The sequence below is a fragment of the Hemitrygon akajei genome, chromosome 5 (genome assembly GCF_048418815.1).
Source record: "Hemitrygon akajei chromosome 5, sHemAka1.3, whole genome shotgun sequence".
Lineage (NCBI taxonomy): Eukaryota > Metazoa > Chordata > Chondrichthyes > Myliobatiformes > Dasyatidae > Hemitrygon > Hemitrygon akajei.
Window position 1 is genome coordinate 167,653,805 of NC_133128.1, and position 24,469 is coordinate 167,678,273.

Here is a 24,469-nt window from a genome sequence, read left to right on the forward strand (position 1 = left end):
CATCCTACCATCATCTCACCAGATTGAGATACTCTTATATTTCTTCCTTCTCTTCTACTGATCCAGCAGCCAGTTATGGTCATTCAAATTACTCACCTCAAATTTTCTACAATAGCAAGTTTAACACTTTATCATTTACTAGTGAAGAATTTATTGATATGCTTTGGTAATTAGTTTTTTTTTCTTCATGGGAGCAAACATTTAACTTAAGAACCTTAATCAAATCACTTCATAATCTTTTCTGGAAAATGAACTCTAGCATGTCCATCCTTTGCCTTCTCTCAAAGCCAATGAAGGTGTTTTAACAGCTATTAAATGTTCTTAATAATCAGAGGAATTTTAAACCTAATGATGTTACTTAAAATAATGTTAATCAAAATTCCTAAAAGAAATAAAATGTAATGAAATATCTATATTAATAGCTAGAAAGTAATTAGAACCAAAAGATGTAAAACCCATTCAAATATAGGGACTCCAATTCCTATGGCAAGTTTTGAAATTCAAAAACTTAAGTGATGATGAAGGATCGTCAACCCGAAATGTTAACACTTTCTCTGTCCTTTTATGCTACTTGACTTGCTGTGAGTTTCCATTTTTTTTCTGTTTTCTTTCCCATGCAAAGTTTATCTGGCTTATTCAGAGAGGGATATTTCATAGTGCAAAGATGAATTTGAAGAGAATGACAGATGCCCAGGCAATTCGTATATTCTAGGTCTACTTGATTCACCTCATTGTTTTCATGATTTTTTTTCATTTTTGTTTCAATGCCTATTTCAATAAATGACATTTTAATTAATGGCATTAAGCATCATATTTGAAGGAGCCTGCTGTTAGTATTGAAGTAAAACATTTTCTTTGCAAACGTAATGAATATTTTTCATGTTATGCTGTCAAGTTTATACTCTGTTTGACCAGTTAGATGCTTTTCATTGTCAGTCCAAAGCAGATTAATGTTTGTGTCTGTATGACCCAAATGGGTTAATGTCATTTTGAGCCTTTTTGTGATGTATGTTTTGTGTACTGTTAACTTAATGTTTAAACGTCTTACATAAATTATATTTTCTTAAATTGACTTATCTTAATGTACAATATTTATTCAAGTACTGGAGATTTCCAAGCCTAAAATACTGGAAGATGCTGAAATAATTGCTGTTTCAAGAGAAAAGGAAGTCATCTCAAGAAAAGGTACCAATGTACACAGAAATATCTCATGCTGAGATAGCTTTATTTTAGAACTTCTCTGCTATACTAGTATGAAATTAAATGAATAAGCCACTGATGCAGAAAGATCAACCATCACTGGTTTAGAAATATGTATGCATACTATCTTTGGATATCATTGTTAATTGGATAATTCTTTTATCATTGTGTGCTAGATTTGTCTGTCCTCTGTGTTTTATGTTGTACATTGTTTTTAAATCTCACTTCAAAATTATGGGTGCCACCTTTGACATAATTCATTCTTTGATCATGTTCTTCAAGTCTTGGAGATTCCAAAGAAGCAACTTGATACTGAAGCTGAGCCAGAAACTGTACTTAAAAAAGAGATCATCACAGTAACAGGTATAAAATACTTTAGGAAAAATGAGTTCTCCATCTTAATGGCTTATTATTGTGCTTTTTGAGTGTTTGACCTGTCTGGCTTCTGAAATGTTCACTTTTGTGTTTCTGTAGCACTGTAAATTGTGCTTTACTTCTATTTCATAAAAGGAAAGTTTAACAAATGATAATTAGTGAATCTTTGTTTTGAAATTATGTATTACACATTATAAGTCCCCTTTTCCACTTGATTCGCTCCAATTCATTTAGCAGCCAAAAATCTATCTGAGCCTTAAAGGTATCAACAACTAAACATCCATAGCCTTATATTACTCTTTTCACATTTAATTTGTAACTGCCCAAATTATATCTAAATTATACCCAATAGTTCTGGATAAGAGGACACAAAATATATTGATGACAGAGCGTAGGAGAAAGGGAATGCTAGATAATGAATGTTTGCAAAAATAAAAACAAAACTTGATTTCTAAGGGCATGCATTTATTGTTCCTTCCACTTCCTCAGGACATCCAGATGATTTTCATAGCTAGCAACGCGCTTGTGAAATATAGTCATTTTAATGAAGGAAAATATGCCAACTAATTTGTACATATGTAATTATTCCACACATTATTTGTAAGAAAGTGAGGCATTGACTTCCATAGATAACAAAAAATGCAGATGATACTAAGGTTACAATGGCCTTCAACATTCATCAATTAACACTCACACCCTACACCCAGAAAATATAACTACTAATAACTGCCTTTTACTCTTTCAGTCCTGAGGCAGGGTCCGAGCTTGAAAGTCAACTATTCCTTTGCCCCCATAAATGCTACATGACCCACTGATGAAAGTTTCAGCTTGTCAATACACCCTGTGTGCATTCAGATCCCTGATCCAACCGCATACCCAGCCTACACTCCAGCCCGTAGTTCAGAATACAAATCTACCCAGTTTCCTGACCCCCAGCATTCCTTACGCTAGCCCTGTTGCTCACCACAACTCTAGCTCTGGCCGGACAATTCTGGCTACACATCAACTATTGATATTTCATTGCATCAAGTGTAATCCATATCTTAGCAAATATGTTTCAATTAACCCTACTAGGGGTTGTGGAGAATGCACCATCTTTCCCAATAATGCCGGTAATACATGGTCAACTTTGTGAGCACAGTTATTTGGATCGTAAATTAGTGGATAATGTAACTTACTTTATTAACAATGACTATAGTAAAAGGAACACAAAGTAGAATTAGGGTAAAGAAAATTACTAATTGTGGAACTAAAATAAAAAGCAGTAAATGCTGGAAACTCTCAGCAGGTAAGGTAACATCTGTGAAAATGAAACAGCATTACCATTTCATGTCAAAGAATCCTTCATTAGAACTTCTGACAGTTCGACCTAGAATATTAATTTTGCTTACCATTCTGCAGATGCTACCTGACCTACCAAGTAACTCCAACTTATTTTTGTGTGTTATATGGCTGAGATAAATATTGGCTATAACACTGGAAAAATATATTCCACCTAATTTCAATTTGCCCCCATCTAATAGGATGCTGCAAATGTGGTTATAGTATTATACTTATGATTAGTTGATTTGGATTCTTTGTCTGATGTATTGTGTTAATTCTATTTGTCCTGTTTGTCGCATGTTATTGTGTGTTTCTGAATTTTTAAAAAATGTTTCTTAAATGAATCTTATCCTAAAACAATACAACATCCTTTAAAGTGCCAGGGATTCCTAAGAAACCAGTGGTAGAAGAATTGAAACCAAGAAAAGAAGAGATCATTACAACAAAAGGTACGAGATGAAAGGAGACCATCCTTATAAACTTTACTCAAGAAAGTGTGAACAATTTATATTTCTCATGATGAAATCCACTCATCATAGCTATAATCTTTCTTCTTAATAAGTATTATTTGCCTTCTTTTTGTGTATTTTGCTGTTCTGTGACATTTTTATGTAATCTTTATCTGTTCACCAAATATTTTAGGCCTAGATACAGCAGGTTGATCTTGCTGGTTGTTGGTATCCTTGAAGTGGGCAGTAAGATGAATAATAAGGTAGTTTTGCTAACATAATACAGAGATTCCTCTCTGAAATAGCCCATTAAACCTTGACAAAAAATGAAGCTGAGACAGAGCTATGATTTCTGGCAAAATTGTCAGATATTTTAATTGGTTTAAATGTCAATGACATTCAGAAACAATTCAAAACTATTAATGTTAGTGTGAATATATTTAAAATGATTATTTATTTAAAGCAAAGTTACTAAAACATATAATTACTTAGAAATTATTACAAGCATTAAACTGAAATGAAACATTGGGGAAAAAGTGATAATTTACCTTCCCCTTGCCTCCTAATCTGCAAACTCAGATTCTCCCTTGAAATAAAAGAGATTTCACATCTGGTCGTATTGATAGAGAATAGAAGAGGAAACTCCCCAGTGTACTGCTGTGGAATCCCAACAACAGAAATCACTATTAACAAAACTCCACATAGACTTCATTAATTGATAATTGCAACAAAGATGCATCCTTGACCCCTAGCAAATTTGACAGTAGGTCCTAGGATCTGTAAGATATAAGTGGACAGTTAAAACATCTGCCCACCAGGGAGCCTCGACAGTTTTATGCTCAATCTTATACTGAGCATTTTAATTTCCATGATTGATTTTGGGCTGATTTATTGCAAGTTGGTGGTATTCTCCCAAAGTTATATATTTTTAATTTGGCCACAGTAAATGTTCTCTCAGGGTGCCATCCCAACATAAAAATTTGTGTACTTGTTCCATAGGTGCTTGGGTTATGTGTCTTTGTAATATAAAATGTTAGTTAATGTTGTTATGTCGTTTATGTGTTTTGGTTTTGCTTGGTTACAATGGCTTCAAAACCTCATATATTTTCTTGAATGAATTGTATCTTTAAAAACCATATTTTTCAAAGTGAGTGAAGTTTATACGAAGACTGTTATTGAAGAATATCATGAAGATGTTCATAAAAGAGAGATGGCTGCAGCAGATAAAGGTACACGGATGCTTAAAATCTCTTACAAACTTTAATGCAATATGCTGAAAATAAATCTTACTTTTCATAATTATCTTTATAAGTCTATCCCAAAAAGTTTTTATTAATGATTATCTTCATTGTGCATGTACAGTACATGTTAAACTATGAATTTTATATCTGTTTGTATTGTATGTGCTTGTCTTATCTGCTGTCAGTTCAACGCAGGCTAATTCAAAATATGTTATTCTGTAAATTTATGATTTAACATGAGTAAAGTTTTTAATTTTTTAAAAATTATTTTTGGTTAAGGTATTCCACAGCATAAAATTATTCTTCTAGCAACTTGCTGTTCAAATTCCTGACAATTAGTTACATAAAATAATCAATATTTATGTCCTTCAATGAAAGGATTGCAACTCTGTCAATTTTGTTTACTGTGTATGTTTCATGTTATGTTCATTGATACACAAATCTGAGCATTGAGTACAAGATAAATCTGTAATAAACGTTCATATTCTTTAAAGTTCTGGAGAAGCCACAGAGACCAATTGCTGAACAAATCCAACCAGTTAAAATTTCAAGAGAAAAGCCCACTCAAATAACAGGTATATAACATGTTTCTGTGCACATGTTTGTCAGTTCTTCTCTTTCTGTCCTGCAAGCTATTTCTACTTTATATTATCACTTCTATGATCATTTCCAGAATTCTTTTTCCATGATGATGATCAAATACACTCCTCTCAAAAATATTTCACTAATCATTAAGTATGGCATCATTGCTGGTGATTACCCAGATAATGTGCCTTTGTTTTAAAGTTACTTTGTATATTAACTTTGCACATGTTATCTATGTATCTTGTATCTGTCTGCATTTGCTTAGTTAGCTTCATTGTTAGTCTTACACAGAATGTCATTTTAAATCAATAATGTTTTTGAAAGTGCCAGAAGTTCCAAGAGAAGCATTTGTTGAAGAACCAAGGAAAGAACTAGCACCACCAATCAAAGGTACAGAATGACTTAGGAAATATCACTTATGACACCTATAAGTTATTCATCATGGTGTCCTGCTCTTTCCTTCAATGTAAAAAGATATCCTATTTCTTTTAACAAACCATAATCATATTTCACTTAGTGCTTCTTGATTCATTCATTCTTTATAGTATGTTTAATTTCCTGAAGTGCTACTGTGCTGCAGTGTGATAATTAACATAGTTTAAGTTTTAAATATCGTATGTACTGTTCATGCTTCTGTGTGTTCATGCTAATGCCTAGTGCTAACATTTCTATTGATATTCCATACATATTATTGCAATATAAATAATGTGTTGTATTCGGTTTTTATCTGTCAGTATCTTAGTTTAAATATCTTCATCATTTTGTCAGTCTTGAAATAAACTCATTCTCAGATATGCTTACCCTGAGATCATGATAATGTTCTTTAAAATGTCAGATCTTCCACCTGAACCTGCTGCTATTGAACGGGAGAAGCAAGCTGCTGTTCCAGAAAAAGTGAAAGTTCCTCCAAAAAAAGGTATAAGCAAAATTGGAGGATTGGAGTTCAATGCCGATGTTGTTTAACAGTGTTCTAGTCCAACCAGTGTAGAATTCTTGACCTCTTAGATCATTTTTTGCACTCTTAAACAACTTTAAATCTTTGTTTTTGTTGTCATTGTTACCATCTGTGTTGTGATGTATTGTATCTTTATATTATCTATATTATACTGTCAGTATCAAATTTTGTTCTGTGGCTTAATCTTAAAGATACAGATATTAGTACCGTAACTGTATATGTCAACTATAGAAATTACAGGAATATTTTTAATTACCAGTGAATGAACAAGTTTTAAAATGTAACTGGAGAAATAGCACAGGATATTTTCAAATTATGTTTTAACAAGCAAAAAGCAAGATAGTGCCTTAAAAAATAAATATTTTAGGTAAGCTATTAATAATTTATGTACTAATATTCTGCTGTTATGTCTAGCTAAGATTTTTTGTTTTATTGTGATCAGAAGTCAAAAGTAAAATTAAAGAAGATAAATTTGTACTTTTTCTTAAGTGAACTCCTTACTAAATTAAACTACTGTTCTTTAAAGTGCCCGAGGTTGCTAAGAAGAAAGTCGAAGAACCAAAACCAGCTACTGTTCCAAAAGAGGTTGCTGAACCAAAAGGTAGAAAATTGCTTAAGCTTATACAGCTGAAAGCTTGTGAATTTATAGATTGTATTTATATATCTACTAAATTTATGCAACGTTATGTATATATGATTTGTAGCAATGATATCTGAATGGATTATTGATTAAGTTCTAGTGAAACAACAGCTGGAATTTTCAATATATAATATCAATTAAGTACTGAAATTTGTAGATAAGAGTTTGAAATCTCCCAAGAGATAATGTCATTCTTATCCATCACCCTGTATTGAAAAATATGATCAAATTCTTTGACATAAACTGGCTTTCCTCTTCAAATGGGGATATAGGGGCATGATTTACTGTAACTAAAGGCTAACAAATTTAATTGTTGTTTATTATAATTTTGATGGCTTATGCAAGCTATAAAATTGACACTGTGAGTCAAATAGTTCCTAACAGGGCACCGTACCAGTTTTACAGAAATGGAAGATGTCAGAAATATTTACGTAAATATTTGCTGAGAGAGATAGATAGATAAAAGTTAATAGTTTAAGTCAATGACATCCCATTGTCTTTCCCATTGAGTTCAGTTCCCTAGTGCACATCAATAAAAGCTTATATCTGTGTCAGAAATGTAATGTACACAAGGTGTCCTTGCAACTTCAGTAAAGTAAAAAGCTAGAAAAAAGCACAGAAATTATATACAGTAATCATAATTAGTCTTTTTTGCAACACTTCTATTTTGAACTTTGTGACTCAGACAACAATAGGCGAAGTGATGCCAATCCCATTTTCCTGAGATGGATCTTCAGCTCTCCTGATGCTTTGAAGGAACGATGTGACTATGACACTATGTAAGCCCTTAGGAACTGAGATATCAGAGCTGTTAGAGACATTCTAATCTATAAAGGGCAGACTTTTGATCAGTCATCAGATGCTGCAACATGCAAGTCTGGTATCCTTCAAAGAGAGAAACACAATGACAATTAAGTTAAACATTTTGATCGGCCAAATTTGGCTTAATTGGCTTTGGGTTGATGTACTTACCATTAAACAAGTGAAATCTCTGTAGAAAGTTTAAAGGTTAACTCTTTCTCTGTTCGCTGTTAGTTTCTGGTCAGCTAATTACTCACATCCTTTAATGTTTTCAGACTAATTTAACCTATTGTCTACAAAGTAATTAATGTACACAGATCAGTTATGTACATTATTCTACATACCTGGTCTTGGTGATTAGCCAATTTTTCCTACAGTATATATTTACTGGAGAAGAGTAAATGTCAAGATACCAGTGTAACAATTTTAAATTGTTACACCGGTATCATTTGCTATGACATTTTAAATAATCTTAACATTATAATATTTCTTGAACTGCCAGAAGTTCCTAAGAAGCCAGCTGCTGAGCCATTGAAACCAAAGAAAGAGGTTACTCCAGAAAAGGGTAAGTATCTTCTGATTTATTTAAATGATTGAAATATTTATGTGAAAAGCACTGTGATGCTGCATATTTATTAATTCTACTCCCCTACATTCAGGTTTTGACAGATTTATGTATTATTGCCACTATAAACTCTATTGTCGAACACAGCTAGGTTAACTTGGAATGTGTTACTGAAGTAAATGTTGTAGTTATTCCCTCTGCTGATTTTATGTTTTGCAGGCAAAGTGCAGCTTTTGAACTTGTTTGGATCAGTCATTGTTGTCAATTACTCAGGGCCTATACATATATATATATATAAAACTTATTTATGACTTCATAAACATAAAATCTGATCCTTTATCAGTATAAACAGTACTGTATTGAGAATTCATAATTGAATCAAAATGGTTTGCAGAGCCAATCTGATGGTCATTTAGAAGTTTGTGTACCTTAATGAAAAAAGGCAATTTCTTTTCATTTATTTTTAAAATGGAAATTTAAAGCTAGGCACCAGGTCAGGTCTTGAGCCAGATTGAAACTTGAAGCTGGAGAAAGGACAGTATATATTGTACCTACCACAGTGACAGTGACTCTTACCTTTTTTGAATCAGATTTTTTCTAGGTTACTGTTGGAGATATTTCACAGTTTCTAGGAATGGAGATCACTGTACTTCTTGCAGCTTCCTCTTACAGCTTCTTGCTACAATGCAGGCAGAATGAACACAAAATTTCAGGGGCTGTTAACAACTTGCACACAATTTACATGCATTTTATATATATCTTGGCTATTTTAATGAACCAGAAGAAAATATGAGTAGATATATGTATACTGAGAGTCTTGCTGCCACAAGGAGCAGAAGGAAGCCCACAAGCAAACTGCCTCCTAATCGGTCCACAAAATTATTTGCAGTTTTCATCTGAGCAGATGTAAAGGTTCATTGTACAATCCTTCATTCGACATCAACTTTGATATTTTGTGAGAGCAATCTTTGGGACTTTGGATCTTTGGTGGCATGGTAGATAGTGGTTAGTGTGATGCTATTTCAGTGCCAGCAAGCAAAGTTCAATTCTGCCACCATCTGTAAGGAGTTTGTATATTCTCCCTGTGACTCTGTGGGTTTTGTTTGTGTACTTTGGCTTCCTCACACATCCCAAAGGCATATTAGTTAGAGTTCCTAAGTTGTGGGCATGCTATGTTGGCGGTGGAAACATGACGACACTTGTACGCTGCCCCCAGCACATCCTCAGACTGTTGGTCATTTATCCATTTCACTGTATGTTTCAATGTACATGTGACAAATAAAATTAATCTTTAATAAAGCTGATCCTTAATCTATTGAATGAGAATCTGCAGAGTAGAAAAATGAAGAGGCAGAAAAAGGGTCATGAGACTAGAAAAGGAACAATGCAGAAGGGATAGTGATAAATAGTGATAAAAGTAATGTCAGCCACAGCTTCCCTTTTGACCAAAGCCCATATTTCTTGCCTTTTATCAAAGACCAATGAAATGTCCCTGTTTTGCAGATTCTCTATTCTAGTCTGTATGACAGAAAGGCTACAAACAACACAACCTCCCAGAACTTCCTGTCCTCTGTCATGGAGGTGTTAGATGTAAGCAAGCAGGAAAATCTGGATCACCCACTGATCCATTGGAGCTGACTGGCTTCACCTATTGCCCTGGCAGGAATAAAATTCTTGGAAGTAATGGTTTACTAGCAGAGTTATATTTGGTTCTATGGGAATGGACGAGCCTGGAGCTGCTGGAAGTGTTCAATGGTATGCTTCACTCTGGCAGCATGTCAGACTACATGAAGAAGTGCATCAAGGGCTTGTTGATTCATTACCCACATTAGCAAGCCAATGGGGGAAAAGGAAGGACATCAAGAACTGGACTCCCATTTTACAGCTGAATGTGGGCTATAACATCCTATCTAAGGCCACTGCTCTGGGACAGGTGATTCACCCAGACCCTACCTGTGTTAGATTAGGCAGAAAACTCTCTGACAGCCTTGTACTCAGGGAGTGCACCTAAGTGCAGCTCATATAGCTGGATACCTGTCTGTTCCTCTTGGATCAAGAGAATGTCTTTGAGAGGATATCACACATGTACAGTACATGATGGATATACTCTACAACATGATTTTAGGGACATAATCATGGCAGTGTACAGCAGTTGGAGACAGATAGTTTCTCCAAACACTGGAGTCAGGCAATGTTATCCATTCCCCCTTGTCTTGTTTATGTGTTACATAGAACCCTTTACTAAAACCATATAAAAAAGAAAGAGAGCATTAGAGAAGTGATATTGCCCGGCAGTAGAGGCACATAGGTCAAAACCTCCCTGTACATTGATGAGATTGCTGTCTCCTGACTTCTCCACAATAAGTTTGCAGATCAATCAGCACCTGAGTTGGTATCATGAGGCCAGATCCAACCACAGGTAGAGCAAGGCCATGCTCTTCAGCAACTGGCCTGGCTGATCTAATGTCTCCTACGCTGTTAAGTCTGACTGAAGGAAAGTATTGGAGATCTAGTTCAGAGGGGCTAAGCCATATAACAAAAATGGACTCTGTGGAAATGGTATTCTCTGTCAATGACTTGTCCAGTAACAAGAAGGATCCCACCCATCGCAGTCCCATCAGGGAGGAAGTTATACATCATCAACATCAGGACTAACACACGCAAAAATAATTACTTTCCCCAAGCAGTAAGGCTGATCAACACCTCTACCCACTAATCCATCCCTTCACACCCCCACAGACACCCCTATGTCTAGTGTCACTTTATGGACATATAATCAACCTAAGTATAGAAGCCATCTTTTGTATTTATATTTATTGTTTCTTTTGTTTTTATTGTGCTGCATTGGATCTGGAGTAACAACTATTTTATTCTCTTTTACATTTGTATACTGGAAATGGCAATGATCTTGAATCTTGAATCTTTGATTATGAGTTATATTTAATATTAAATATATTTTTCTTGAAGTGTCTGAAGTCCCTAAGAAGCCAGCACCAGAACCAAAGAAGGAGGTTACTCCAGAAAAAGGTTTTTATTTTGTTGACTTAAATACTTGAAATATCAGTGTGCCATATTTTAATCTATTCTATATTGCCATCAATTTTAATATACTTAGGTGTTATTGTTAGAAGCTCTGTGTATAATTAAGTGGATAACAAACCTTTAAATGAGCTGTAGATTTAATATGGAAATAAATATCAAAATTGTTCCAATTGGCTGATTAACAGATCTGCTGGTAATGGAGAACTTAAGATCACTTGTCATTGTTGGTAATGGCCAGGTGCTTATTTATAACTTCACTAATTTCATTCCAATAACAAAGTGAAATACAGTTTGATATCAACATAAGGCATAAACTGTTTTGACAATTCAAAATTTAAGCAAAATACTCCACAGAGCCAAATTTTGTTCTTCTAAACAGCCTAATGCAATTGATGCTATCTGGCCTGCTGATTTCCTCCAGCATTTTGTGCATGTTGCTAATGCTGCTGTTAAGACTTTATAACTGTCTTTGAAAAGAAGCAGTTTCTTCTCAGTGTTGATCTGAAGTGACACCAAGAGTAGGATAATGCCTGCTGTCCTGCCAGTAGTGAAATTTCCTACATTTTGCAGTGATTGTTTCGTGGTCTTTGACTGCAACCCCTACTCTTGACCACAGTAACGAAAGGGATGTCATTTACAGAAGAGAAATGATTAGAATCACATTTCTTTGCTACATATATCTTTGCTTTTTCACTTTGTTATATTAGTACTTTTGGTTATAATATTGTGTTTATGTTATATTAGTACTTTTGGTTAAAATATTGTGTTTAATCATAAAATTGTGATATTTCTTGAAGTGCCTGCAGTTCCTAAGAAGCCAGCTCCAGAACCAATAAAACCAAAGAAGGAGGTCACTCCAGAAAAAGGTAGGATTTTTGTTGATTTTTTAATTATATATTGTTTAATATAATTTTCCAGTCTCCTCAAACTCAATGAAATATAGCCGCTGTTGTGCCTTCTCTGTAGTTGCATCAATATGTTAGGTGCAGGATAGATCTTCTGAGATGTTGACGCGCAGAAACTTGAAACATCACACCCTTACACTGCTGAGTCTTGATGACTACTGGTGTGCAGTCTCTCGACTTCCCCTTCCTGAAGTCCACAATCAGTTCCTTGGTCTTACTGACAAGTGCAAGGTTGCTGTTGCGATACCTTTCAACCAGCTGATTGATCTATCTCACTCTTGTATGCTTCCTTGTCACTATCTGAAACTCTGCCAACAATAGGTGTGTCATAGGCAAATTTATAGATGGCATTTGAGCTGTGCCTAGCCACATGGTTGTGGATGCAGAAGGAGTAGAGCAGTGGGCTAACCATGCATCCTTGAGGAGGTGTTATTTCTCAACCTGGTCTCTCAGTGAGGAAGTCAAGAACCTTGCTGCAGAGGGCAGTATAAATAAGTGAAATCAGAAGCAGATTAACACAAAAGGAAAATGAAGACATATTCTTAGTGTGATATAAGTAATACCCACTATAGTCTCTGTTTGTCAATGTCCCATTTACCTTAGTTTTCGACAGTCAAGTCTAACAAAAAAAAAATGACCCTCAGCTGGAAGCACATATTCTAAAATAATTTGGTTATCTCTGTATATTATCTTACGGCTGTTTTCTATAGAGCGTTCTTGCACAGTCTTTCATATTGGACACAGCATAGGCATTGGAAGGCAGCAAACATCCAGCTGAGGAGATTACATATTTCCTCGGAGGACAATTGCAAACCTGTTCTCAGTGATCAGTCAATTTCACCTCCACTGTATTTGTAGTAGAAGAGAAATTACCAGTTTTCTCATTGCTCTGTCACAAATAGTTGTGCTATTTCAGCCTGTTACTTTGATACTTTTGGTTAGGACAGTTGTAATTAATCATAAATTTCTGATATTTCTTGAAGAACCTGAAGTTCCTAAGAAGCCAGCTCCTGAACCATTGAAACCAAAGAAGGAGGTCGCTCCAGAAAAAGGTAGATACTTTTGTGAATTTAAATGTTAAATATATTTGTGTGAAATAAGTACCTAATCAGTTTGAATTATTCATTCTTTTCTATGTTCTTGTCTAGTTTGATATACTTATGTGTTATTCCTGTTGTTATAAACTCTATACACAATCAAGAGTGCAACCAATCTTTAAGATAGCTGGAGTTTCAGTGGGGACGTAAATGTCAGGATAATTCCATTGGCTGGCTCTAAGATTTATTGCTAAGCTTAAGAAATCAATTCATTTCATCATTCTTGACAAATACTAGATACTTATCCTACGATAACTGTGTTATCATGATGGATCTGCCCTTGTCTGCAAACTACTGGATGAAAATCAAAAAGTGGAAGTATGAATAAATGAAACAAGAAACAGAGTAACACAAAAGGAAAAGGAAACAATAATGTAAAAAGTGATCTAAATAATATCTTCTGTAGAACCCATTTGTCAAAGCTCCCTTTTCCTTCATTTTGGACTGTCAAGTCTACCATTAGGAAGATAAACCCCAGCTGGAAGCAGATACAGTAAAATAAGTTTTGATAAAAAATAATTCAGTTACCTTTATATATTATTTTAGTGCTTATTTTCTGTATAGATAGCTTAGCCTTTTCTAGCGTTCTTGCACAGATATTTCATATTGAACACAGCATAGGCTTTGGAAGGCAGTAAACAGCTAGCTGAGGAGATTATAAATTTCCTCAGAGATTTAGTCCCCCTGGTAGGTCATGTTTAACAAATCTATTAGAGTTTTTCGAGGAGGTTACCAGGAAAGTGGATGAAGGGAAGGCAGTGGATGTTGTCTACATGGACTTCAGTGAGGCCTTTGACAAGGTCCCGCATGGGAGGTTAGATAGGAAGATTCAGTCGTTAGGTATACATGGTGAGGTAGTAAATTGGATTAGACATTGGCTCAGTGGGAGAAGCCAGAGAGTGGTAGTGGAGGATTGCTTCTCTGAGTGGAGGCCTGCGACTAGTGGTGTGCCACAGGAATCAGTGCTGGGTCCATTGTTATTTGTCATCTATATCAATGATCTGGATGATAATATGGTAAATTGGATCAGCAAAAAGATTGGAAGTGTAGTGGACAGCGAAGATGGTTTTCAAAGCTTGCAGAGGGATTTGGACCAGCTGGAAAAATGGGCTGACATATGGCAGATGGAGCTTAATGCAGACAAGTGTGAGGTATTGCACTTTGGAAGGACAAACCAGGGTAGAACATACAAGGTAAATGGTAGGACACTGAGGAGTGCAGTAGAACAGAGGGAATACAGATACATAATTCCCTAAAAGTGGTGTCACAGGTAGATAGGGTCGTAAAGAGACCTTTTGGCACATTGGCCTTTACAAATCAAAGCATTGAGTATAAGAGTTGAAATGTTATGGTGAGGTTGTATAAGACATTGATGAGGCCGAATTTGGAGTATTGTGTGCAGTTTTAGTCACCTAATTACAGGAAGGATATTAATATGGTTGAAAGAGTGGAGAGAAGGTTTACAAGGATGTTGCTGGGACTTGAGAAGCTGAGTTACAGAGAAAGGTTGAATAGGTTAGGACTTTATTCCCTGGAGTGAAGAAGAATGAGTGGAGATTTGATAGAGGTGTATAAAATTATGATGGATATAGATAGAGTGAATGCAAGCAGGCTTTTTCCACTGAAGCTAGGGGAGAAAAAAAACCCCAAAGGACATGGGTTAAAGGTGAAAAGGGAAAAGTTTAAAGGGAACATTAGGTAGTAGAAAGTAATGGGAGTGTGGAATGAGCTGACAGTTGAAGTGGTGAATGCAGGCTCACTTTTAACATTTAAGAAAAACTTGGACAGGTACGTAGATGAGAGGGGTATGGAGGGATATGGTCCAGGTGCAGGTCAGTGGGACTAGGCAGAAAAATGGTTCGGCACAGCGAAGAAGGGCCAAATAACCTGTTTCTGTGCTGCAATGTTCTATGGTTCTAACAAATGCAAACCTGTTCTCAGAGGTTGGTCAATTTCTCCTCCACTTCATTTGTAGTAGCAGAGAAATTATCAGTAATCTCATTACTCCATCACATACATTTATGCTTTTTTATCTTGTTATTTTGGTACTTTTGGTTATGACAATTGTACTTAATCATAAAATTATGATATTTCTTGAAGTGCCTGAAGTTCCTAAGAAACCAGTTCCTGAACCATTGAAACCAAAGAAGGAGGTCACTCCAGAAAAAGGTAGATACTTTTGTTGATTTAAATGCTAAACATACTTGTTTAAATAAGTACCTGTAAATAATAACTTTGTTATTATTTTAATTATTAATTCTATTCTATGTTCTTGTCTAGTTTGAAATATTTATGTTATTCCTGTTGTTATAAACTCTATACACAATCGAGAGTGTAACCAATCTTTATGATAGCTGGAGTTTCAGTGGGGACATAAATGTCAGGATTATTCCATTTGCTAATTATGATTTATGGGTGAACTTGGGAAAATGACTTCAGTTGATCATTCTTGATAAATACTAGGTACATATTCGGCAGTAATTTTTTTTATCACGATGGATCTGTACTGGATGGAAATCAAAAAAGCAGAAGTGTGGATAAGTGAAACAAGAAGCAGAGTAACACAATGGAACAGGAAGTGATCGTGTAAAAAGTGATCTAAGTAATGTCCTCTGTAGAACTCATTTGTCAAAGCCCCATTTCCCTTGGCTTTCGACTGTCAAGTCTGTTAATAGAAAGATGAACCCCAACTGGAAGCACATTTACCAAAATGTTTGGATAAAAATAATTCAGTTACTTCTGTACATTACATTAGTGTTTATTTTCCATATACCTTAGCCTCTTCTAGTGTTCTTGTACAGACTCTTCATATTAGACACAGTTTAGGCATAAGCTGCAACAGACTTCCAGCTGAGGAGATTACAGATTTCCTCGGAGAACAAATGCAAACCTGTTCTCAGTGGTTAGTCAATTTCTCCTCTGCTGCAATTGTAGTAGAAGAGAAATTATCTGTTATCTCATTACTCTGTCACATACATTTGTGCAATTTTACCTTGTTACTTTGGTACTTTTGATGGTAACAGTTGTTTTTCATCTTAAAATTGTGATATTGAAGTGCCCGAAGTTCCTAAGAAACCAACTCCTGAACCATCGAAACCAAAGAAGGAGGTCACTCCAGAAAAAGGTTAGTACTTTTGTTGATTTAAATGCTACACAAATTTGTGTGAAGTAAGTACCTGATCATTTCTATTATTCATTTTGTTCTGTGTCCTTGTTTCTTTTGATATATTTATATATTATTCTTGTTGTCATGAACTCGATGCACCATCATGAGTGTAACCAATCTTTACAATGGCTGGAGATTCAGTAGGGACGTAAATGTCAGAATTATTCCATTGATTTACTGCTGAATTTAAGAAAATGACTTAATTTGATCATTCTTGATAAATGCTAGGTACTTTTCTTTTTAACTTTACAACTTGCACATGATTTCTTATGCATTTCTTGTGAACCTCATCTAGTTTCCTGAACTGAAATCAATTCACTCCTTCGGTGTTGAGCTGGTGTGTTCTCATGGTTAAGTAAATGCTTTTTATCCAGGCAGTTGTTGAAACTCTTTAATTTGCAATGAGCCATTTTGCCCATTGTTTTACCACTCCTATACTTTACCCGTTATGAGACAAGAGGTGGCTGTGCACACTCATGATATAGTTTGAGATACCTATTTACTGTCCACCCTGTGCTTAGGCAAAAAGTAGGGGTTTAGTGAAAATCTAGCCACCACAAAGGACATGAAGCAGAACACCTAGAAAACCTTCGGCCTAAACTGTTCTGGACCTCCTTTGCAGTACACACCTGAGTAGATATCAAGATTCTTGAGGAATGCTTCATCCTGCAATAACTTTGTTATCGCAATGGAGCTATCCTTGTCTGCAGCCTACTAGATGGAAATTTTAAAAAGCAAATGTACAAATACTTGAAAGAACAATCAGAATAACACAACAGGAAAATGAAACAGTAATGTAAAAAATGATCTAAGTAATCTCCTATGTAGACCCCATTTGTCAAAACCCCATTTCCCTTAACTTTGTTATAGTCAAGTCTGTTAATAGAAAAATAAACCCCAGCTGGAAACACATATACTAAAATATGTTTTGATAAAGAAAATAAAATGTATGTCACATACATTTGTGCTATTTTGTCTTGTTATTTTTGTACTTTTGGTTATGATTATTGTACTTAATCATAAAATTATGATATTTCTTGAAGTGCCTGAAGTTGCTAAGAAACCAGCTCCTGAACCATTGAAACCAAAGAAGGAGGTCACTCCAGAAAAAGGTAGGCAAACTAATTTGCAAGGGGGATGGGACCTGGAGCAATAGAGCAGTGGAAGAAGTGCATGGAGTAAAGCCAGATCTAACATGTAGAGAGTCTTTGAGGAAAGAGAAGCAGAATAAAGGGTGTGTAAAGATAGTAAGGTAGAAGGGCTAAAGTGCATGTATTTCAATGCAAGAAGCATCAGGAACAAAGGTGATGAACTGAGAGCTTGGATACATACATGGAATTATGATGTAGTGGCAATTACAGAGACTTGGCTGGCACCAGGGCAGGAATGGATTCTCAATATTCCTGGATTTCAGTGCTTTAAGAGGGATAGAGAGGGGGGGAAGGGGAGAAGAGGTGGCATTACTGGTCAAAGATACTGTTACAGCTACAGAAAGGGTGGAGTAGTGTAGCAGGATCCTCTTTTGAGTCAGTATGGGTAGAAGTCAGTAACGGGAAGGGAGTAGTTACTCTATTGGGAGTATTCTACAGGCCCCCTGGTAGCAGCAGAGATACCAAGGAGCAGATTAGGAGGTAGATTTTGGAAAGGTGCAAAAATAACAGGATTGTTATCATCGGTGACTTTAACTTCCCTATTATTGATTGGCACCTGATTAGTTCCAATCATTTAAATGGGGCAGAGTTTATCAAGTGTGTCCAGGACAGATTCCTGTCACAGTATGTTGACAGGCTGACTAGAAAATCTAGTCAGGTGGAAGAAGGCAGCATACATGAGGTTCAGGAAGCAAGTATCAGATGGGTCTACTGAGGAATATAGGGTAGCAAGAAAAGAGTTTAAGAGGGGCTGAGGAGAGCAAGAAGGGGGCATGAGAAGGCCTTGGCAAGTAGGGTAAAGGAAAACCCCAAGGCATTCATCAATTATGTGAAGAACAAAAGGATGACAGGAGTGAACATAGGACTGATTAGAGATAAAGGTGGGAAGATGTGCCTGAAGGCTGTGGAAGTAAGCAAGGTCCTCAATTAATACTTCTCTTTGGTATTCACCAATGAGAGGGAACTTGATGATGGTGAGGACAATATGAGTGAGGTTGATGTTCTGGAGCATGTTGATACTAAAGGAGAGGAATTGTTGGAGTTGTTAAAATACATTAGGACGGATTAGTCCCCAGGGCCTGATGGAATATTTTCCAGGCTGCTCCACAAGGTGAGAGAAGAGATTGTTGAGCCTCTGGCTAGGATCTTTATGTCCTCATTGTCCACGGGAATGGTACCAGAGGATTGGAGGGAGGCGAATGTTGTCCCCTTGTTCAAAAAAGGTAGTAGGGATAGTCCAGGTAATTATAGACCAGTGAGCCTTACGTCTGTGGTGGGAAAGCTCTTGGAAAAGATTCTTAGATATAGGATCTATGGGCATTTCTCAGGGACAGTCAGCATGGCTTTGCGAAGGGCAGATCATGTCTAACAAGCCTGATAGAGTTCTTTGAGGAGGTGACCAGGCATATAGATGAGGATAGTGCAGTGGATGTGATCTACATGAATTTTAGTAAGGCATTTGACAAGGTTCCACAAGGTAGGCTTATTCAGAAAGTCAGAAGGCATGGGATCCAGGGAAATTTGCCAGGTGGATTCAGAATTGGCATGCCTGCAGAAAGTAGAGGGCCATGGTGGAGAAAGTACATTTGGATTGGAGGGTTGTGACTAGTGGTGTCCCACAAGGAATGGTTCTGGGACCTCTACTTTTCATGATTTTGATTAACGACCTGGATGTGGGGGTAGAAGGGTGGGTTGGCAAGTTTGCAGATGACACAAAGGTTGGTGGTGTTGTGGATAGTGTAGAGGATTATCGAAGATTGCAGAGAGACATTGATAGGATGCAGAAGTGGCAGATGGAGTTCAACCCGGAGAAGTGTGAGGTGGTACACTTCGGAAGGACAAACACCAAGGCAGCATACAAATTAAATGGCAGGATACTTGGTAGAGTAGAGGAACAGAGGGATCTAGGGGTACATGTCCACAGATCCCTGAAGGTTGCCTCACAGGTAGATAGGGTAGTTAAGAAAGCTTATGGGATGTTAGCTTTCATAAGTCAAGGGATAGAGTTTAAGAGTCGCGAGGTAATGATGCAGCTCTATAAAACTCTGGTTAGGCCACACTTGGAGAACTGTGTCCATTTCTGGTCGCCTCACTATAGGAAGGATGTGGAAGCATTGGAAAGGGTACAGAGGAGACTTACCAGGATGCTGCCTGGTTTAGAGAGTATGCATTATGATCAGAGATTAAGGGAGCTAGGGCTTTACTCTCTGGAGAGAAGGAAGATGAGAGGAGACATGATAAAGGTATACAAGATATTAAGAGGAATAGATAGAGTGGACAGCCAGCGCCTCTTCCCCAGGGCACCACTGTTCAGTACAAGAGGACATCAAGTCAAGTCAACTTTTATTGTCATTTCGACCATAACTGCTGGTACAGTGCATAGTAAAAATGAGACAACGTTTTTCAGGACAATGGTTTACATGACACGGTACAAAAACTAAAAAAAAACAGAGAAAGCTATACTAGACTACAGACCTGGCTTTAAGGTAAGGGGAGGGAAGTTCAAGGGGGATATTAGAGGAAGGTTTTTCACTCAGAGAGTGGTTGGTGCGTGGAATGGACTGCCGGAGTCAGTGGTGGAGGCAGATACACTAGTGAAATTTAAGAGACTACTAGACAGGTATATGGAGGAATTTAAGGTGGGGGGGGGGGGGGTTATATGGGAGGCAGGGTTTAAGGGTCGGCACAACATTGTGGGCTGAAGGGCCTGTACTGTGCTGTACTATTGTATGTCCTATGTTCTATACCTTTTTTGATTTAAATGCTAAACATACTTGTGTAAATAAGTACCTGTAAATAATAACTTTGTTATTCTAATTATTAATTTTATTCTATGTTCTTGTCTAGTTTGAAATATTTATGTGTTATTCCTGTTGTTATAAACTCTATACACAATCAAGAGTGCAACCAATCTTTAAGATAGCTGGATTTTCAGTGGGGACATAAATGTCAGGATAATTCCATTGGCTGGTTATAAAATTTATTGCTAAACTTTTTAAAAAATCACTTCATTTTATCATTCTTGACAAATACTAGATGCTTATCCTACGATAACTGTGTTATCATGATGGATCTGCCCTTGTCTGCAAACTACTGGGTGAAAATCAAAAAGTGGAAGTATGAATAAATGAAACAAGAAACAGAGTAACACAAAAGGAAAAGGAAACAATAATGTAAAAAGTGATCTAAATAATATCTTCTGTAGAACCCATTTGTCAAAGCTCCCTTTTCCTTCACTTTGGACTGTCAAGTCTACCATTAAAAAGATAAAGATAAAACCCATCTGGAAGCACATACACTAAAATATGTTTCAATAAAAATAATTCAGTTACCTTTGTATATTATTTTAGTGCTTATTTTCCAAAGAGCTTAGCCTCTTCTAGTGTTCTTGCACAAACCTTTCATATTAGACACAGCATAGGTAATGGAAGGCAGCAAATATCTAGCTGAGGAGATTACAGATTTCCTCAGAGAACAAATACAAACCTGTTCTCAGTGGTTAGTCAATTTCTCTTCCACTGTATTTGTAGTAGAAGAAAAATTATCAGTTTCTTCATTACTTTCTTAGATATATTTGTGCTATTTATGCTTGTTGTTTTGGTAAATTTGGTTATGATCATTTAATTTGATCAAAAAATTGTGATATTTCTTGAAGTGCCTGAAGTTCCTAAGAAACCAGCTCCTGAACCATTGAAACCAAAGAAGGAGGTCGCTCCAGAAAAAGGTAGATACTTTTGTGAATTTAAATGTTAAATATATTTGTGTGAAATAAGTACCTAATCAGTTTGAATTATTCATTCTTTTCTATGTTCTTGTCTAGTTTGATATACTTATGTGTTATTCCTGTTGTTATAAACTCTATACACAATCAAGAGTGCAACCAATCTTTAAGATAGCTGGATTTTCAGTGGGGACATAAATGTCAGGATAATTCCATTGGCTGGTTATAAAATTTATTGCTAAACTTTTTAAAAAATCACTTCATTTTATCATTCTTGACAAATACTAGATGCTTATCCTACGATAACTGTGTTATCATGATGGATTCTGCCCTTGTCTGCAAACTACTGGGTGAAAATCAAAAAGTGGAAGTATGAATAAATGAAACAAGAAACAGAGTAACACAAAAGGAAAAGGAAACAATAACGTAAAAAGTGATCTAAATAATATCTTCTGTAGAACCCATTTGTCAAAGCTCCCTTTTCCTTCACTTTGGACTATCAAGTCTACCATTAGAAAGATAAAGATAAAACCCATCTGGAAGCACATACACTAAAATATGTTTCGATAAAAATAATTCAGTTACCTTTGTATATTATTTTAGTGCTTATTTTCCATAGAGCTTAGCCTCTTCTAGTGTTCTTGCACAAACCTTTCATATTAGACACAGCATAGGTAATGGAAGACAGCAAATATCTAGCTGAGGAGATTACAGATTTCCTCAGAGAACAAATACAAACCTGTTCTCAGTGGTTAGTCAATTTCTCTTCCACTGTATTTGTAGTAGAAGAAAAATTATCAGTTTCTTCATTACTTTCTTAGATATATTTGTGCTATTTATGCTTGTTGTTTTGGTAAATTTGGTTATGATCATTTAATTTGATCAAAAAATTGTGATATTTCTTGAAGTGCCTGAAGTTCCTAAGAAACCAGCTCCTGAACCATTGAAACCAAAGAAGGAGGTCGCTCCAGAAAAAGGTAGATACTTTTGTGAATTTAAATGTTAAATATATTTGTGTGAAATAAGTACCTAATCAGTTTGAATTATTCATTCTTTTCTATGTTCTTGTCTAGTTTGATATACTTATGTGTTATTCCTGTTGTTATAAACTCTATACACAATCAAGAGTGCAACCAATCTTTAAGATAGCTGGAGTTTCAGTGGGAAAATAAATGTCAGGATTATTCCATTTGCTAGTTATAATTTATTAATGAATTTAAGAAAGTGAGTGACTTCAGTTGATCATTCTTGACAAATAGTAGGTGCTTATTCGACAGTAATTTTTTTATCACGATGGAGCTGTCCTTGTCTGCCATCTACTGGATGGAAATAAAAAAGCAGAAGTGTGGATTAGTGAAACAAGCAGAGTAACACAATTGAAAAGGAAGTGATCATGTAAAAAGTGATCTAAGTAATGTCCTCTGTAGAACCCATTTGTCAAAACCCCATTTTCCTTGGCTTTCGACAGTCAAGTCAGTCAAAAGAAAGATAAATCCCAGCTGGAAGCACATATACTAAAATATGTTTTGATGAAAATAATTTATTTACCTCTGTACATTATATTACTGCTTTTTCCCATATATCTTAGCTTCTTCTAGTGTTCTTGCACAGTCTTTCATATTGGACACAACATAGGCATTGGCAGCAACAGACTTCCAGCTGAGGAGATTACAAATTTCCTCAGAGAACAAATGCAAACCTGTTCTTAGCGGTTGGTCAATTTCACCTCCACTACATTTGCAGTAGATGAGAAATTATATTATCTCATTGCTCTGTCACATATATTTGTGCTATTTTATCTTGTTATTTTGGTATTTTTGGTTATGATAATTGTATTTAATCATAAAATTATGATATTTCTTGAAGTGCCTGAAGTTCCTAAGAAACCAGTTCCTGAACCATTGAAACCAAAGAAGGAGGTCACTCCAGAAAAAGGTAGATACTTTTGTTGATTTAAATGCTAAACATGTTTAAATAAGTACCTGTAAATAATAACTTTGTTATTATTTTAATTATTAATTCTATTCTGTGGTCTTGTCTAGTTTGAAATATCTATGCGTTATTCCTATTGTTGTAAACTCTGCACAATGAAGGGTGTAACCAATCTTTATGATAGCTGGTGTTTCAGTGGAAACATAAATAGCAGATTATTCCATTTGCTAATTATGATTTATGGGCGAACTTAGGAAAATGACTTCGTTGATCATTCTTGATAAATACTAGGTACAGGTACTTATTCGGCAGTAACTTTTATATCAGGATGGATCTGTTCTTGTCTGCCACCTACTGGATGGAAATCAAAAAAGCAGAAGTGTGGATTAGTGAAACAAGAAGCGGAGTAAAACAATGGAAGAGGAAGTGATTGTGTAAAAAGCGATCTAAGTAACGTCCTCTGTAGACTACATTTGTCAAAGCCCCATTTTCCTTGGCTTTCGACAGTCAAGTCTGTCATTAGGAAGATGAACCCAACTGGATGCACATATACCAAAATGTTCTGATAAAAATAATTCAGTTACTTCTGTACATTATATTAGTGTTTATTTTCCATATACCTTAGCCTCTTCTAGTGTTCTTGTACAGACTCTTCATATTAGACACAGTTTAGGCATAAGCTCCAATAGACTTCCAGCTGAGGAGATTACAGATTTCCTCGGAGAACAAATGCAAACCTGTTCTCAGTGGTTTGTCAATTTCTCCTCCACTGCTTTTGTAGTAGAAGAGAAATTATCAGTAATCTTATTACTCTGTCACATATATTTGTGCAATATTTCCTTGTTACTTTGGTACCTTTGGTTATAACAGTTGTATTTCATCATAAAATTGTGACATTTCTTGCAGTGCCCGAAGTTCCTAAGAAACCAGCTCCTGAACCATTGAAACCAAAGAAGGAGGTCACTCCAGAAAAAGGTAGATACTTTTGTTGATTTAAATGCTAAACTTATTTGTGTGAAATAAGTACAGCACCACTTTTTAATTATTAATTCTATTCTACATCTTTGTCTATCTTGATATATTTATGTGTTTTTCTTGTTGTCATAAATTCTATGCACAATGAAGGGTATAACCAACTTTTCTGATGGCTGGAGACTCGGTAGGAAATTAAATGTCAGGATTATTCCATTGGATGATTATAAGATTTCCAGTATGATGGCAATGTGCTTGTTTGCATGACTCCAACGGGGTCAACCAAAGGTGTTATTGTCTTTTTTAAGCTTATTATTTTTACAATCACAAGACCCTGATGCACATTAAG

At 35.8% G+C, this 24,469-nt stretch overlaps 1 protein-coding gene across 4 annotated transcripts in view; it reads left to right on the top strand.

Annotated features, from left to right (window-relative positions):
• ttn.2 (titin, tandem duplicate 2) overlaps nt 1-24,469 on the top strand; it is a 340,760-nt gene that overhangs the window by 166,880 nt on the left and 149,411 nt on the right. For all 4 annotated transcript variants that reach the window (XM_073047117.1, XM_073047118.1, XM_073047119.1 and 1 more), the window contains 19 exons: nt 1,102-1,185; nt 1,483-1,563; nt 3,276-3,347; nt 4,496-4,576; nt 5,083-5,163; nt 5,498-5,563; nt 6,009-6,089; nt 6,655-6,729; nt 8,072-8,134; nt 11,102-11,161; nt 11,974-12,042; nt 13,065-13,133; nt 15,279-15,347; nt 16,234-16,302; nt 17,388-17,456; nt 21,151-21,219; nt 22,125-22,193; nt 23,083-23,151; nt 24,055-24,123. In XM_073047117.1, coding sequence (XP_072903218.1) covers nt 1,102-1,185; nt 1,483-1,563; nt 3,276-3,347; nt 4,496-4,576; nt 5,083-5,163; nt 5,498-5,563; nt 6,009-6,089; nt 6,655-6,729; nt 8,072-8,134; nt 11,102-11,161; nt 11,974-12,042; nt 13,065-13,133; nt 15,279-15,347; nt 16,234-16,302; nt 17,388-17,456; nt 21,151-21,219; nt 22,125-22,193; nt 23,083-23,151; nt 24,055-24,123 — 1,365 coding nt within the window. The remainder of the gene's footprint in view (nt 1-1,101; nt 1,186-1,482; nt 1,564-3,275; nt 3,348-4,495; nt 4,577-5,082; nt 5,164-5,497; nt 5,564-6,008; nt 6,090-6,654; nt 6,730-8,071; nt 8,135-11,101; nt 11,162-11,973; nt 12,043-13,064; nt 13,134-15,278; nt 15,348-16,233; nt 16,303-17,387; nt 17,457-21,150; nt 21,220-22,124; nt 22,194-23,082; nt 23,152-24,054; nt 24,124-24,469) is intronic.